An 18,360-nucleotide genomic window follows, 5' to 3' on the forward strand; every position below is an offset into this window, starting at 1 on the left:
GTTATGTCAGTGAGCTGGGCGGGACCAGACAGAGATGCCATGGACATTCCCAACACATCCACTGCAAAGCACCCACTCAGCACTATCAGCAGCACCCATCGCCACCCCCCCAGTACTGTCGGCAGCACCCAATGACCACCACCACAACCCCTCCTCCCCCGCTCTACCAATGCCTCCGGCGGCCTATAGGGATGGCCCTGGTCATAGGTCTGCTGCAAACAGGATGTATCATATCCTTCGTCTTCTCTCCCCCAGTCATCAGCCTGTACTTAAAAACTGTGCAGCAAGTCACAAGGTGAGAGAATGCAGCAGGGGCTTATCAAGTCACAAGGTGAGAGAATGCAGCAGGGGCTTATCTATGTCAGTCATCTATGAAAGCAACCAAAAAAAGACGCCAGGATTTGTGTCATATCTGATCATCTCAGTGGCATCTCAGTCTTGAGTCTTGAGAGAAAAGCAGATGGAGGCATTCTCAGGCACATAAACATCACATAAGAAATACACTGAGTGGCCAGATTATTATGACCACCTGACGTTTGTAGGCAAATTAGCTATAATTAGCTATAATTTGGCGCTGAAGTTGCTAGAGAGCCAGACCATTATAAATAGGGAAGCAGGTTGTTTACCACGACAGTAGAAGTGATTTTTTTTCTGAAGATACGGGTAAACAACGCGATTTAACAGCCTTTGAACGTGGGATGATTGTTGGCGCTCGGAGCCATGGCGCGAGTATCGGCAAAACAGCAGAATTTGTTAAATGTTCAAGAGCAGCTGTTGTTAAAGTGTTTAAAGACTGGACTGTCAGCCGAAAATCTGGGTCTGAACGTGCGAATTGTGGCCGTCAGCGACTAGTCAATGTTAGGGCAGAACGGAGAGTGGCAAGACTGGTACAAGACAACAGAAGGGCAACAGTGCAGTGTCAGATTCCTCGCATCACCTTTCAACATCTCGTGGAGTCACGAGGTGGCCCAACGAAGTACTGATGGGGTGGTCATAATAATCTGGCCACTCAGTGTATATCCAATACTAGGTCCACTTTAATATATCTTTTCCGTCTCAGGTGTGCTGGGACTTGTCGCTGTCCAGCTGCTGATGGTATGCACATACAATATACCCAAGTGTTATCTACTGCACTTCACCTTTCTACATCAATATAGTGAGACGGAACACTGTGCTCCAGATAGAACAGACAGCCCGGGTTCCCTGCAGCAAAATTGTATGTTTAGCTCACATGGCCAGCCATGTGTCTTCAGAGATTATTCCCTATCAGGTGTTTAGTAAACAAGTGATAGAGAGCCTGACCACGGGAACATCACTCGGCTCCGCCAATGTTCTCTCGCCTTCCTGTAAACCTGTTCTTTTTCCAGCAGCACCCAGAAAACTGCAGTGCATGTTTTTATTTCAGTACAGGGAACTCATCTTCCTTCCTGGCAGCAAAGCAACTTCTACATGAAAAAGAGCAAATTGTGTTCAGATTTATAATGCAGACTAAAAACCCATCAGGCCTAGAATGGCAAGCACACATTTTATACGTCTTCTTACCTGTATAGACACCTGTAAAATCAGTATAAAATTACTTCCTTGAAGGAAATCCCCACTGTAAAGTATAGGCCTGCAAAGCCATGGTTGGGTTTCAAACTCCAGGCAGATCTAAAAGACACAAATGAATGCAGCTCAGCATTCATTAATATATAATTGAATGTATTTTTTTAAAGCAAGCAATACAGGTACCTGAAATTGACTTGGTTTTAGCCTCATGCAGTCCTTGTATAGCAGAATTTAGACAAGGAAAGTGAGAAGCAGCATAAGGAGCCAGCCAGTTGTGCTGCAGTTCTTGTGTGCTAACAAGAGACGTGGGGCGAGACAACAGAGAGATGAGCTCATCTGTCTGCTGCTTCTCTTTTCTCTGTCCAGTTGCAGGCTGGAGGAGGGACAAGACCTGTAAGAGTCCATTTACACCGCATGCATCAGGGCTGCGCTGGATGCAGTTTGCCTCATCACGGATGGGCACCATCCACACCACTGGGTTGCGGTGGGAATGTGGTGGCGGTGTGAGCTGAAAAAAGTATTGCATGCCGCCGCCTTTTTTTTTTTCTCAGCGCTGTGGGATGCGACGTGGAACAACCTCCTTGCACCCTGATGTGCCCATAGAACTGAATGAAATGTCACTTGTGACAAAAAAAACAATATGCCAAGATTGGCGCATTGTCAGTGTTGGGCACCACATACCAGCCACCGTGCGGTTGGACCGAAAGTCTTAACTGCAGCACAGAGAAAGTAGGTCTTCTGCCCTGCTAGAAAGGGTGGTGTTTTGTTGCAAAACTGTGTAATTCTTAGGACTGAATGGACAAAAATCATTTGGCAGGTAAAGCAGCTCTTGTATTTCATCTGTTTGCATGGGGCAGCTTTAGATTTCTTTAGTTAGTTTTAGTTATCATCTTTGTTGTGAATGGAGGTATATGCTACCTCTTTCATTCAAATGATCTTCTTGCTTCTAGATTGATCTGAATAGCTCATGTGGTGTATGAATTCTGTCCACCATAAACATAATCAACTATTATTTTTACTCTGGTGATTTGTGCATTATGGAGAATCATGTGAGCGCCGGTCATTTTTTTTCACAGTACATAGGGGGAGATAAACATGTAACATCTGAGTTTTTTTTTGTCTTTGCAGTATGATGCTGGCCTGCTTCTCCGGCCATCTGGATGTTGGGAAGTATCTAAAGGAACAAGGAGCATCATGGGAGAACCAGGATAAGAGTGGCTGCACTGCCATGCACTGGGCGGTTGATGGTGGTCATGTGAAGGTCGTTCAGTGGATGATTAAACATGGCTCTGAGGTACAGTTCCTGACAGTAGATGGAGTCACTTAAGACTGGTGCAGTTGGTCACCCAATCTGCCATTTTAGTTATGTGCAGACACCAGTGAGTTGAATTGTCCACTGGCTTGTTTTATTTCTCAGATACTCCAGTGGTAACATTTCCCAATTGGAGTCCTCAGTTCTGTCACCTTCAGCATGGAGTTCACTTCTCATCTAAATATCCAAAGACCCAACTGGCCCAATGAGACACCCTGAAATGGCTACAGTGGCAGACCAGTGGTGGACATTTTTTAATGGAGAGGTCTTGGGTGGTCTATTATATTCATGTATGGAAGAGCAACAGATAGTGTCCTTCATATAAACATGTTTGTTTGTTTTACAAAGCCATTGGCACCATTAAATACTTACGATTAGTTGTATTATTTCTACACTTCAAGCATAGTTTTTCTGCTCCTAGTAACTTGTCTTTATTATCATTCTGATTATTATTATTATTATTATTGCAAAACTGGAGGCAAACTGCTAAATACAGAGCAGAAATGTACACTGTCTGGCTAAAGAAAACCAAAAACTCACCACTTAAATTTAGCTAAGCAAATAGTACCTTCTACTGGATAATGACTGCAGTGATTAATGTTTTATATGTTATGTCCCCATCAATGTATTTTTTTTTTTTCTTCCCTGATGGCACGGACATATTTCAAGATGACGATGGCAGGAGTAATTGGGCTCATATTGTGAAAGACTGGTTCAGGGAGCATGAGACGTCATTGTCACACATGGATTGGCCACCACAGAGTCCAGACATTAACCCCATTGAGAGTCTTTGTGATGTGCTGGAGAAGACTTTACGCAGTCGTCCGACTCTTCCATCATCACTACAAGATCTTGGTGAAAAACGAATGCAACTCTGGACTGAAATAAATGTTGTGACGTTGCAAAAGTTTATTGAAACGTCACCACAACTAATGCGTGCCATAATCAAAGTAAAAGGAGAATTATGAGGTGAGTGATCTACACTCATAGTTAGAGCCAACATGTGATATTGAAACTGTCACACGTCGGCTCTATTGATCGGGAAGTGAGCAAAAACATCCCGCCGCTCCCTCACTTTCCCGATCATCTCCCTGCAGAGAGCGGTGACTGTCAGTCACCACTCCCTGCAGGGATTCCTCCCCTCTCCAATCCTCCAGCACTGACTGGGGGGAGGGGGCAGGCACAACTGACTTTGCCTCTAAATAGGGAGAGCCCGCTGACAATCAGCCAGCAGGGTGGATCTCGATAGTATTGTCTGGATCCGTCCCGAGTGCGGCGCTCTCAGCATATAACAGGTGATAGACATGTGCACCGGCAAAAAATTCATTTAGTTTACTGTCCTTTTGATTCGGATTGTGCGTTATTTCGTTTTTCGGGATTGGGGTCCGAAAGTCAATTCGTTTCGGGATTCAGATGAAAATTGTTAACGGTAGCCTGTACTAATTTTCATTTCGTTCGTTGCAGCAAAGTGATATTTAAATTTTTTTTTTTAATGCCACTTTGCTGCAACGAAAATTCGTCCACAAACGAAAATGCGTGCAGATTTCCGTTAATGAATTTCGTCCGAAATTCCGTTTTCGCAACTCTGATTCGTTTTCATTCGTCATTTCTGTTATTCAGAAATTTGGATACATCCGAATCTCCGCATAACGAAAATTCGTCTGAAAAACAAATTTTTCCGAAACAAATGGCACATGTCTAGCGGGTGATAGCAATAAGTCGGCCACTATGTTGTCCAGTAAGGAGGTAGGGGGTTTTGCAGGAGGAACCACAGATCATGGCAGGGGGCCAGGCATCTAGCAGTCCTGGAAAGGTTGGATATGAAGATTTTTTTGGGTGGCTTTGCTCTGCAACAAACCTGAGATTCTACAAATTGTTGCCGACGCAGGTAAGTATAACATCTTCTTCTGCTTTATTATATATTATTATCATTATTATGTTTCAAGACTGTTATTGTTGCTGATTATTATTATTATTATCTAATTTTGAAGCTCATCTTCTATTGTGGATATACTCTTTTCCTAGGTGGATGCCAGAGACAGGCGTTTACGCTGGACTCCACTGATGAGAGTTTGTGCTGTAACTGGAAACGTAGATGTTGCGCGTTGTTTGATCAGCGCAGGAGCTGAAGTCAATGCCAAGGACCGAGATGGCAAGTCCCCCTTGATGGTAATTCATACAGTATTTATTGCTAAAGTCTGACCTGAGTGAAATATTACCGTATTTTTCCATGTATAAGACGCTACTTTTTCATTAAAATGTTTACCCAAAAATAGAGGGGCGTCTCATACACGGGGGCCGAGAGGAGAACCGCGGTTGCGAAAGTGACGATACCACTGCAAACTAGTCTCACGAGTGAAACTTCGGATTGTAGAGACAAGACAAGTCTTCCTCCAATCGTAAATCTTTTGTACCGGACGTCAGCTGTTGCTGGGGAGAGTGGAAGAAAACTGTTATCTTGTCTCTGTAATCCGAACATAAATCTTACAGTACACATAAATCTTTTGTACCCGACGGCAGCTGCTGCCGGGGGGGGAACGTGTAGCCAGTGACCAGAGCTGTAATGTCGGAGCATAACGTGATTGACTCAGAGGTAAGTGTGCTGCATTATATGTTGATTAAAATGTTGATTTCTGAATTTTGGGTAAGAAAAGTTGGGGGTGTCTTATACATGGGGGCGTCTTATAGACGGAAAAATACGGTATCTGTATTTGTTTTGTTCTAATAGTTCCTAGCCTGCAGGACCTTTCCGGAGATTTTTAGTATTTCCTTTTATATTGTTCTTGTAGTTACCCATATACATCATAAGAACACCATCGTCTCCTTTTTATGTCTGATTTTGAACTCTTGATATCAGGTAGATGAGTCATGGTACATCGTCTCCACAGTACCATCAAATGCAACCTTTCACAATTCCTTTTGTGGCCTTCACATTGTTAAAGGTAAACTTCTGTTGAACTCTGTCTACATCGAACGTTCCCTTCTCATATAACGTCACTGTTTTGGAATGGTAATTTCAGGCCTGGTCTCCCACAACTCAATATTTTCACATGTCGTAAGCAATATGTGGTCAGACTTTCAGGGTCGTTCAAATTGGTGTGTTATGGTAACACATGGCAATGCATATAGTGCATTGCAGTGCCATTCCTTTTGAATAGCACCCCAATGTACCCACAAAAGACACTGCAGCATACATGCATTGTAACACACCACATCGCACAGATGTAAACAATGAATTATGTGGCATGCAGTATTTTAGGTGTGTTGCAGACCGTTCACAATGAATGGTCTTCTTAATGTAAGACACTCGCTGTTGGTTCCTTGCTTTCTGTCAAATACAAAAATCCTGTTGCTTTTAGTTCAAGTGTATTGAGACCAAAAATAAAAATGTAATACGTTGCAGCTTACCAATATCCTTAGATGTGGTTTTCTTTTTTCAGGATCTTTCCTTTATTTTCAGTTGGTGATCCTGCCAGTAACACACTGTCCTAGGGTAAAATTGTTCACATACATACCATATATTATGAATGGAGCAGTGTTGTCACAAAACACTGCTCACTCTGGATATGGACTACTACCCTGTTTTCTTCTTCATAACAAAGGGAAAGTGTTCTGTAGTTCACAGAGAGAGCTGGAAACAATGTAACTGATACCAACAGAGGCAGAGTGTACTATAAACAGTGAATCATTTTCTTCGAATCTACTGTCAAGTTTCTTACCTACAAATATGCACATAACATCACTTCCTGTTGCAAGATGACAACACTATACCACTGCCCCGCAATTAGCAGCAAGTTTGTCAAGTTGCCTGTTGCGCTGCCTGTCAGGTCTAGCAGATAGGCAGCCTCTTGCCCTGCAGGACGTCAGTGCTGCTGCTTTTTGGAAGACAGTTGCTTAGCGTTGTCACCCTGTAACAGGAAGTGTTGGTACAATGTTTCCTATGTTTGTACTATTGGTGTTTTTCTATAATAAGGAAGATCAGAGGCGGCTCTTTAATTAGGCAAATTTGGCGGTCGCCTAAGGCCTCGCACTCCCAAGGGCCTCGCGGGCCCTTAGATTTCCCTGTCGGCGCATTAACTCGCAGCCAGGTTACGTTATGAGCTCTCAGCCCTGTCGCTGACAAACTGAGACTCTCCACCAGGGCCCCGTAGGGTCTCACCAGGCCCCGTGGGGTCTCACCAGGGCTCTGTGGGGTCTTACCAGGCTGGTGAGACCCCATATATCCCTGGTGAGACCCCACATTGCCCTGGTGAGACCCTAAAGAGCCCTGATTAGATCCTGCGGAGCCCTGGTTCAACCAGGGCTTTGCGGATTCTCACTTGGGCTCTGAGGAGTCTAACCATGCTTGTGAGACCCTACAGAGCCCTGGTTTAACCAGGCTGGTGAGGCCCTGGTGCTGGTGGGACCTCACAGAGCTCTGGTATGTACAATTTATACCTTTTCCTTTTTATTGCTTGCATTTTTTTTTCCATTGTGGGCCTGAGTGGGGCCTCATGTTTAAGTTTCACCTAAGGCCTCGCAAACTCTAGAGCCGCCTCTGAAGAAGATATTGTGTTAAACTGCACTTGACCTCACAGTAACTGTAATTTGGCTACGTCTTTTTATCAATTTTTGTCAATGATGCCATACATACTGAAAAATGGATTTAGAATTTACACACTTTAACAACCAGTAGATTCAGCAGAGAAGAGATTTGGCGATGGGCTGTAAAATTGCTTTATCTGTGCCTATTCATGAGGGTGTGGAAAGGGATATGTAGTAATCCAAAATGGGAAATTATTATTTTTTACAGTGTTGAGCAGATTCCATCTGTATATGGGGCAGCATAGGGGGCAATTTAAATCACTTTGGGGATAATATTAAGGAATGGCAGCTTGACTTTGTTGGCACCTATAGTCAAACCATAGTAATCTTTTAGAGGTTACAGGAAATTAGATCTTAGTAAGCATCTTTTACATACCCACTGATTACGATGAGTATTTACAGGCAAATAGCTGTCGTCATTATAAGAAATTGGTTAAAAATATCCTGAAGGGACAGTTCCCGAGATTGAAAAGAAAATTGTATGCAGTGAGAAAAGTTTATGGAGCAGGCAGTTGAATTGGAAAAGTATGAAAAGTAATAAAATAAGAACATAGTTTCCAAAGCATGAGCAGAGGATAAAGGAGGGCCAAGTTGTTAATAATTAATGAAAGTCAAAGTAAAGGTAGGAAGAAAAAAATAGGAGGCCCCCTTATAACTACACATGAGGAAGGAGTGGGAGTAATACATTCAATTTATAGGGATCATTGGTTGATCTTAAAGTGATATTCACTTATTTACATATTCTTAACGGGTAGTACATGAGCCTTAAAATGACCCCCACTGACCTCTCTAGCTGTTTGCATTGTTGAGCAATGCATTCCTAAATTTTTACAAGAAACACTTTTACAAGTTGCCCACGTCATTCACAGCAGCCTGCTCTATCCTCTTTTACTGTGCACCTGCTCTGTATATGTGAGATCAGGAGGCTGGCATGTGACTGCTGGAAAGGGGAGCAGAATATAATGAGCTGCTAAAAGTAAAAGTGCTTCTGCTGTAAACATTTTAGGACCAATTGCTCCACAGAGCGGGAAAATACAGAGGTCAATGAGGTGTCGTTTTAAAGCTCATTATGGCTTGTTAAGAATATGTAATATTTAAAGATGGGTGGCCAGACCACCGACGGGCAGATTGACGGTATAGCAAAAAAAAATTGGTTTGGGTTAAATGTTACACACAAAAACCCTTTTGTTAAACAATGTAATATGTGCAAATCCAGCAATGCTTGCTGGAGTGTAACTGATGACTGCAATATGTGGGAGGAACCAAAAGACTACATATGGGAACATGTGAGAAATGTTCGCAAAGGATTTAAGGGACGGGGAGGAGCTTGTTTTTAGCAATTAGGACAGGGAGGGTTTATTAAGGAAGGTCCCAGGAGCTTATAACCATGAAGGTGATTACTAGTGTGTTTTAAAATGTATAGCTCACAGCTGGAACAAGGCAATCAGCAAAGTTCATCTTCTCTGCTGATTTGCCTGGCTTGAACACTGACTCAGTAGGTCATGTATTGGATTGCTGCAGAGAGACCATGGCTTCTACACAGAGTGCATAGTTTCTCTCTTCAGACTCAGACAGCATTGAGGATTTTGGACTGATGCTGAAGCCCAATTCACTAATAAAGTAAGACATTTATAAATACATGGTTTTAAACAAACTGGTTGTCAAGCTGGCTACGATTGGGCTTTAGAGAACCAATCCAATCAAATCTTTTAGTTTACTTTTTTATTTCTTGAAAAGTTTTATTCGGCTCAACCAGTGTAATACATGAAATCCTGAGCTCCCTCAAACCAGATGAGAGTTCAGATCATTATTATTTTAATTATACAGGATTTATATAGCGCCAACAGTTTGTGCAGCACTTTACAATATAAATCAGTTTACAACAGAGCTCACAATGGGCCTGCTGTGTAAACTGATGGGGGTAGAGGTTTAGAAGTAGCCATTTAGTGGACCTATAAGTGGCATGGAGAGCATGGGTATGCATCACCAGTGGGGCAATCATGACTAGTAGTCCAAATTGCAGGCAGGAGGTCTGACAGTGATTTATATTTTGCACAACTGCAGTTTGTGAACAGTTATGCCACTCTTCTAATGATATAGACCTATATCATGTCAGGGGTGGGCGGATCGTGAGAGTATGTGCTTTACTTTGCAAATCTTTTGTCCAGTAAAACTGTGTGTGTATGTATGTGTATGTATGTGTGTGTGTATATATATATATATATATATATATATATATATAAATGTATATGTGTGTGTGTGTATATATTTGTGTTTAAAGTGAATTTGTATATATTTTAAACTGTCCATATTTTTTGTCCGGTAAATATGAAATATTGTATATGCATGTTTCATGTTTATTTCCAGCAGATGGAACTCCAGGCTCCTTTCCACATGTGTTTATCTGAATATTCTTGGCTGCTCTGTTGAAAAATGCTCCATTATTTTATTGTTTCCTTTTACCTGTATACATAGCTGTTTGGGTGGAACCGCTCCTAATGTTTTAATCTGAATTAATGTAAGAGATAAAATTGCATTGCACATCACAGCCTTTTTCCAACAATTTCCCATACATGAATCCCTATATTGTGCTCTTAGTCACAGACTTTTATATATGTTGTTGTTCCTGGTAATGTACAAATAGCAAAAATAATGGCACAGCTCTCCATATGAGCTTTCATTTTCCTTTTCTCTGTGACTCTGCAGGTTGCAGCATTAAATAACCATGAAGACTTGGTGCGCTTACTAATAGAGAGTGGAGCAGACTGCAGCATCACAAATGAGGTATTAGAAGCGGCTGGATGGAATGGTATTCTGGGCTCAGCTATCAGAGCAAGGATGTGATAAGCTTGTCTCTTTTCTCATGCAGTACGGAATAAGCATCGCAGAAATGGCTAAAGCTTTTAACAGACAGGTAAAGAGCTGATGATTTCAGTCGTAAAACGCTGGCAGCATTTGTAGAAGCCCCTGCTCCTTACCGCTTCCTGTCATTTCTCCGACAGAACGTGGCGTTCATATTAGAGAAGAACAAGGAAGAGAGACGTCTGTCTATTCGCTGAGCCCTCTCCTGTAATCACATATTGTACCGGCGACGCTGGCTTCACACGGCTCATCTTCTACTTTCCCAAAATGGCATTTTTTTGTATTTTACAATAGTTCAAACACCCCAAACCATATGACTTATTGTGCCTATATCCAAGCGTATTACGTTGCCTGACCTACCTGCAGTACTGAATCCTTTTCATTGTAATATATCAAAGGAAACTGGCAGGAATAGATATATGCACAGTGCCGTGTAAAAATGTGTTTACCCTCTTTCCCGATTTAGCTGTTTTTGATGTGCTTGGAACGGACAGAAACATTTGATCAAATGTACTTGTCAGAAATGTAGAGAATTGAAGCGGGAGCACACTTTTCACATCATTATGTTTTATGTTAACAGAAGGATATTTCTAGTGTCGTCATTTATAGGAACACTGTGCCTGAGCTAATAACAGATTCAGAGTTAACATACCTATGCAGAAATGTTTTTTTTATTATTAGGTTACTAAGCTTTTGTATAGTTACCCTTTAATTACATAGCCCACCCCCCTCCCCTGCACCCCCCAAAAGTTACATATTCCTTTGTCTGCACTCCTGGTAAGCCGGAGTCATAGAGGAAATTGCTATAGAGAGGTTGTTTTTCATACGTCCCAATGATAGACAGGTTCTCTATAAGAATAAACAGGATTGTTCTGCTCAGGTGCCAAACCAAGGGACCAACCACAGAGTTTGCAGATGTGGCTGTGCGGCTCCGCATGGGCCACACATCGTAGATCTGGCAGAAGTGTGGACAGGGGAACAGAAAATTTTTTGTGGGGGGGGAAGATTTCCTTTTATGCTGAACTCGTATAAAACCATTAAACACACTGAAATACATACAGTACATGTGCGCTCTTCTTTTTTTTCTAATTTTCAATTTTTCTGTTTTTCTAATTCAGTTGATCCAATCTTGAGGTTCACTCACCCTCACCACAGTGAATAGCCAGAATGATGCTGATTTAATCTCAAATAAGCAAGTGAAGTTGCATAGAAACTGATTGATATGTGCGTTCCTACTGGATGAAAAAGGAAGCAACAGTAGGCAGTATGGCAGTAGGGGCGTGAAAGTAGGCTTTTAGTTGTTGTTAATGAGTAAGGGAAGCCTGTACATGAATACCCAACCCCCCAAAGTCAATGAAATGCTTCTCACTTTTGTTGCATGTAATGGCTTCACCTCTTGATTGCAGTACTGCCTTATTAAGTTACTGTGGTCCTCATTCTGCTCATCAGCAGTGAAATGACTTCGACCTTGTATGACTGAGGAATTCATTGGTGAGCTGCACAAGTTATACTTCTGCTGCAAAGTCAGTTGGCTTGCCATATTGTTGCTGGTCAATCAGATGCCTGGTGCATGAGGCACTTATTCAGTCTGTTCAGCCTTGTGTGCCTGCTATACTATCCAGGGGTTGGGTCATCTTACTTGTTGATCAGATAAATGGCTCCTTGATGACCATAGTAAGAAGAGGACCACGGAGATCAGGTAAAAGGTGATCTTTGGAGAAGGGGGAGTTCTATTTATGTGTATTTTTTTTTGGGTGTCTGTCTATAATTAAAATATATCTGAAGCTCCAACTACTGACGGACACAGGAAGCCTTAAACCTTTGAGATAAACTGCTGCATACAAGAGGAATGGACACTGATGAACAGAAAAACTGTAGGTTAGTCAGAGTATAACCCCTCATACTACCAGTTTTGCTAGTGTCCTAGGAGGATCTTGGGTGCTTTCCAGACTGGTCCTGGCTCAGTTGGCTGCAGATGCTTTCTAGGTCTGGGCATCAGGAGTTTCCTCATTTTTCATAGCCACTGCATGCAGTTATTCCCTGTTTCTTGCCGGCTCTGCTGTGAAAGGGGTTAGCGTTGGGGGAAAGATTCCTGATGTCATTCCATTGGGTGCAATGTCGGATGCACACACTGCCCTTTCCCGTCATACAGTTTCAAGGAAGCATCTCCCTATAGTTGTTCCTGTGCAAGGAGTCATGTGGAACTTTGATCTTAAATTTATTCCTGCTGCATGTTCTCACCTGCTACTAGATGTCCAGGTTTTCATGAGTACTCAATGCCTCGTCTCGAATGATGTTGAGCCTGTACATTGCTTTCTGCGCTGTGGCTACAACTCCTCTGTACACAGATACTCCTCTGCTGCTAACAGCTTCTGGAGGGGGGCTACTTCTGTTCCCCACGGTCCCTGTGTGTGTTGTAATGTAGTCACCGCCCCAAGCTTACTCCTGTGATGGACTACAATCTCAATACAAATTAGTAAACTAAATGTGAGATTGTAGTCCATCACAGGAGCAAGCTTGGAGAGGTGACTACTTTACAACACACACAGGGACCATGGGGAAGAAAAGTAGCCCCCTCCAGAAGGAAGGACAGTGTCCGCACTAATTCAGAGATGATTTGAGGATCTACAGCCGAGTGATACACAAATAAGATACATTTTTGTTATAGTGAAGGTACTTGAATGTATTTTTAAGATTTAACTCCTGAGTTTAGTGTTACTTTAAGACTTCCTATGTCCCTCAATGGACTACAAGGAAAGGATAGGGCAGAAAATATTTAAAGCCCATGTCTGTGTTTTTTTTTTTTTTCTATCTGAAATGTATGAAACTTGATATATTTTCATTCTGAGAAATCAATAATAAACCCGCATTTATTTATATATATTCTAAGCGTTTTTGCATTATTGCTGCAGTTTCCAGTCCATTTCTTATTTCAGTAAGTAAACAGGAAATGTGTGCTTAGTACTTATATGGCTTTATGACGAAAAGGTTGTATAAGATTTTAAAGCATTGAAAACACACAGGTTAGTCTTGTATAAAGCGGGGCAGTATGATTGAAATATTCAACTTTAAATTTTTGTCTAGGGAGTTATTTAAGTGTGTAGTGTCTCTGATATAAATGACATGTATGGGATACATTATGTGTCTGTGCCTGCAGCAGCCTCATGTACACAAAGCCTGGGGCAGAGGACCACGTATATGAGGGTGAATGTGCACAGCCTGTAAGGAATGTCATATGAAATGGCTTTCGGTCTTTACATTTATCATATAGCATCCAGATTGAGCAGGTAAGAGAACATATTCTCTATTACAACCCGTCGGCTTATTATCAGCTCGTAGCAATCACCATTTTAGTTCTGTTTGCCCTAGACAAGTTTCTATAGGTTCCATGACTCTGAAGGTTCCCAATACTCCTTGCATTAAGGAAACACTCTGCTATGCTTTTCCTTTCATTAATATAAACCTTTTTCTGAGGGGAACACACCAGGTGTCTTTTCTGACCCTTCTTTTGAACATGCCTGGCTATTACCACTGACTTCCATACTTTTCGAGTTACTGACCTGAAATAAGTACGCCGATTAGAAAGTCAGAAGTTCCCATGTACATACCTGCTCTGAGTTGGTGAAGAACTAGGGTCAGCATGACAGCCTGGCTGCTAGTATTTGCAGAATAAGTTAGAAATGGCAGTTCCTGTGTTCTTCTACAGAAGGGATTTTCTTTTAAAGTGAAACTATAGTGGTTGCAGTTTTTTGATTACCGTAGTTAAGTTTTTATACTCGTGCTTTTTCACTGTGGAGTACAATCTGTCATTCATTACAGGGTTATTTGTAAAATAAAAAGGATTCCTAGAGCAATATGGGTTATCTAAAGAGACAACACAGCAGTAGTTACCTCCTGTCACATACACTGTCTCATCGAAACCTCAGACCAAGGTGATCAGAAGGGAAAGGGGAGCCGGGGGATACGTTACTGTCCTGAATCATTTACTTGTGTGTACTACGAGTCCCCGTAAAACAAAGGCGTGTAAAGTGTCAAAACTGATGACTCAAAAATAAGTATATTAGAAGTCTAAGGATCCATAAAGTGGAAATCTAATGCATGGATACTGTACAGGAGACTTGACACCTGAGGTATTGTTGTCAGAGGTTAGCTGTGGCGCTAGCCTGCTATGTATGTCTGTATTTCACACCTAGCAGAGATTACAAAGAACCTTTCCATGAAAATAAGTTATTACTTCACTGCATGTGTTATTAGGTTGTGATTTGAGATCTGTAATACTGTATGTATAATAAGGCTTATAATGTAAAGCACCATAACGAGAAAATCCGGCATCAGCATTTTTATACATTGCACACCAGCAAGTAGAAGCCAATTGGCTTATCAGTTTACTGTAGTGAGACATTAGGACATAAGGTTTGCTGAAGTTAGATGCACTGGGCACATTGATAGATCAGATGGCGCCCAGTGCAATAGCATTGCATTCAGCACTAAATAACCTTGTGTATGGTGTAAATAAGATTTCTGACCATTCCGGCGCTCAGTTCATTTCCATTTACTGCTTTTAAATGCAAGTAATGTTGTGAACTAATCAACAGCCACCCAAGTGTACCAGCTATAGGTTTCTGAGGTCAGGGTTCCCCCCACATAAGGCAGGTCTTCTTTTTATAGGGTTATTCACAAAAGGGTGAAGAATTTGGAGAAGGGAACAAATGTTTTAGTACTAGGAGACATGTATGTTTAGTACTAGGAGACGTGTATGTTTAGTACTAGGAGACGTGTATGTTTAGTACTAGGAGACGTGTATGTTTAGTACTAGGAGACGTGTATGTTTAGTACTAGGAGACGTGTATGTTTAGTACTAGGAGACGTGTATGTTTATCATTGCGGCACATTCAGTTATGGTGTTAACACCTGTGTTTTTATTCCTTGCAGCTGAATCAAACATAAGCGCCTGGTCATTGTTCTCCTGCTAGCCGCCTGCAGGGATTCTGAGCTCCTGAGATTGTGAGTGACGTTCAGTCTGGTGTAGAATTCTTTTTGTTTTCTTACAATAGCTATATGAGAGAGAGAGAGGGACACTTTTCAGAATGATGATGGGACTGGTTTCTGAAATCTGGAGCCAACATTAAGCAGTTTCCTCTAGACACATCATTCTACCGGAAACTGGAACACAACTGTTGGGGAATGAACAACCCAGTCTCATTATACTGTTCATTTACAATCATGTGACCCAAATCTGCAGTAGGAGATACCTGAACTCCTGATCTGTTTACATACATCAGGACAATGACTCTGAATGCATTGAAGCCAGACAATCAGTATCTTCAGAAAGGGGTCCACAATTGCATCCCATATATTTATATCTGGACAGGTTCTCTTTATTATAATGGAGCCACCTGACATGACATGTCTTCAGCTTAGGACAGAATGACATGGTTGTCGATTTATGTTTGTCCCTCCACGGTGATCCATCATATATATGAGGATTCTGTATACAGTCGTGTGAAAAAGAAAGTACACCCCCTTTGAATTCTATGGTATTAAGTATGAGGACATGATAAAAATCATCTGGTCCTTAGCAGGTCTTGACATTAGGTAAATTCAACCTCAGATGAACAACACCACATGACCTATTATACCGTGTCATTATTTATTTTACAAACATAAAGCCAACATTGAGAAGACATGTGTGAAAAACTAAGTACACCCTACTGCTTCCATAGGAATTAAGAGGACCTGCTAAGGACCAGATGATTTTTATAATGTCCTGATATATAAAACTGCAGAATTCAAAGAGGGTGTATTTTCTTTTTCCCACAACTGTACATGTTTCTATAGAAGGAGTTCTTAAACATTTTTACAATTACAGACCCCAAAATGGATTACCCAATATGACCCCATATCCATTTTATCAGATTGTTGAAATCTGACCCTAACCAGCAGTTCTATTAGGTACCAAAATGATTTAAAAATGTGATTAGAATTGTATTGTATTTATATAAAAACACAAATCACAAGTACACAAGCCATCTACTAGTGAGATTTGTACTGTTTTCATGGATTGGGGGTACAGTAGTAGATGCTCCTGGAAACGTCATCTGGCACGTCAGGTTGATATGTCCACTTTGATTTCAGTCTTAACAATACAGAGACTCCTGATTCAATTATGTTTCTTTATTCAGTGTTACATCACCACACCCCATTTTATGGCTGGCATAACCCAGTTAAGAACCTCTGGTCTATAGTGTGAGGTACATGTGAGAACAATTGCACAGAAACCCCACACACATGCCGAGGCAGACTCCCTGGCTTTTCTAAACCCAAGCAATTTATCTGTCAGCATTGAAAGTGGGAATGAAAACTGGCAGAGAATTTGTAAAAGGACCCGTCAATGGTAATAATCATCCTCTGCATGCACGGCTTTGGCTCAACACACTGAAATAAATCAATGTAACAAACTTCAAATAAGATCTAGTATAAAGCTTGTTTATTGGAATACGAATTTTCAACAACAAACGGCTGCAGTGATTGTGCATTAGGATTGCAATAGATTGTTAGACCGTAGGACAATAATGGACAATGAACAATGTATGAACCTTTTTCCTATCTTATGCATACATGCTTAATTATACAAGGCAGCACCAAGGAGAATGATTCTGTGCAAGGTACAGTTCCCAATGCAACCTATTAGATTTCAGTCATATCAGTAAAAGGTGAATTCTGATTGGTTCCCTTGAGTTACTGCACAGTACTCATGGCAGCCTAGATCTTGTTTATATTCAAATACTACTGCCAGCTTGTCTCTTTAATTGCTGCTTCTGCTAATTTACATGTATATAATACTGACAAGTACTGGAACAGATGCATTCATAAACATAGTCAGTGGTGTTAAAGTCACAGAGTATACAATTTCTTTGTGCAACATATGCCATATGTAAACCTAGGCGTTCAGTGAAAACTCCCTAACATACAGTAATTGGCCCCAGTTGGCTTTTTATAAGAATACTCAAGAGCACTGGGCTCACAGATATGTGGTCAGACCATGAATGCGTGGCTACAAACCAAATAAACACAGAAGAATGTAAACTCCGATCATCTCACATTCAGAAAATACAGCTTAAAGTGGCCCTGCACTATGCCCATTCAAAGGAAAGCAACATTTTTGCAACAGATTTGCTGTGAACCTCCTCACTATCCCTAGCTTTTAATTATATACAGTGGCGTCACATGCGCGATGACTTCACGGCGGGGTGTCACCCGGCAACCGCCCTGGGTAATTACATAGCCTGTGCTCCCCCACCATTCCATTCAGCGCTGGGAGCCAAAATAAACTTCTGGCACTTTCAAGTATTTGACACAGCATGTGACAGTGATGGGCCAGTTAACGGTGTCACATGGGGAATCCATAGCCATTTCTTTTCTTTGTATTATGTTTTTGTTGCTAAAATGAAATTAATACAAATATTTTGAACAAAAACAGATTGGAAATGGTAGTACCAAATTTCTGGCCTTAGAAGTTTCATTTTGGTAATACCAGGATATCACCTTTACTTGCTCGATGACCAGAAAATTCTGCAGCTTGCGGAGACATTTCTATTGTATACAACATTGAAGGTAAAAAAGAAGACTGATTTATGAAGCACCATGTGTAGTCTATTGTCCACATTTATAATATGCACCTTGTAATTTATACAATTCGTCTCAACTGGATTTCATATGAACGGACAATGTAAATGTTGTATTATAGTCTGCTGGGTTTGTATGCATATTGCTTTTCCTTCGCTGTATTCTGAGACTATTTCATTGGTATGGTCAGTTAAATGCCTCTTTGGATATTTATTTTTCTTCATATCTGATTTATGGGGTTGATATCATTGTTGAGCTTTTAGCTAATTTGCACGTTAGTTTGCTCTTTTTTTTGCCTGTAGCAGTTTCTGTTTTATAGTCAGCGCATGTCTGTTATCTTTTTGCACATAAACAGCTGTTGATATCTATGGCTCTTTTCTTGAGGTTGTTGTATTAAAGAGAAATGTATCTTTTTTTTTTTTTTTTAA

The 18,360-nt window shown here is 41.2% G+C and overlaps 1 protein-coding gene across 1 annotated transcript in view; it reads left to right on the forward strand.

The window, feature by feature from the left end:
• The window catches only part of FANK1 (fibronectin type III and ankyrin repeat domains 1), a 56,446-nt gene extending 45,500 nt beyond the window's left edge, over window positions 1-10,946 (forward strand). The window contains exons 8-12 of the mRNA XM_018557587.1: window positions 2,677-2,842; window positions 4,886-5,029; window positions 10,151-10,228; window positions 10,314-10,358; window positions 10,447-10,946. Of these exons, the coding sequence (XP_018413089.1) occupies window positions 2,677-2,842; window positions 4,886-5,029; window positions 10,151-10,228; window positions 10,314-10,358; window positions 10,447-10,503 (490 nt within the window). The 3' untranslated portion in view covers window positions 10,504-10,946. The remainder of the gene's footprint in view (window positions 1-2,676; window positions 2,843-4,885; window positions 5,030-10,150; window positions 10,229-10,313; window positions 10,359-10,446) is intronic.
• The last annotated feature ends 7,414 nt before the right edge of the window (window positions 10,947-18,360 follow it).

The sequence above is a fragment of the Nanorana parkeri genome, unplaced genomic scaffold, assembly GCF_000935625.1.
Source record: "Nanorana parkeri isolate BGI_ZX_2015 unplaced genomic scaffold, ASM93562v1 scaffold2, whole genome shotgun sequence".
NCBI lineage: Eukaryota > Metazoa > Chordata > Amphibia > Anura > Dicroglossidae > Nanorana > Nanorana parkeri.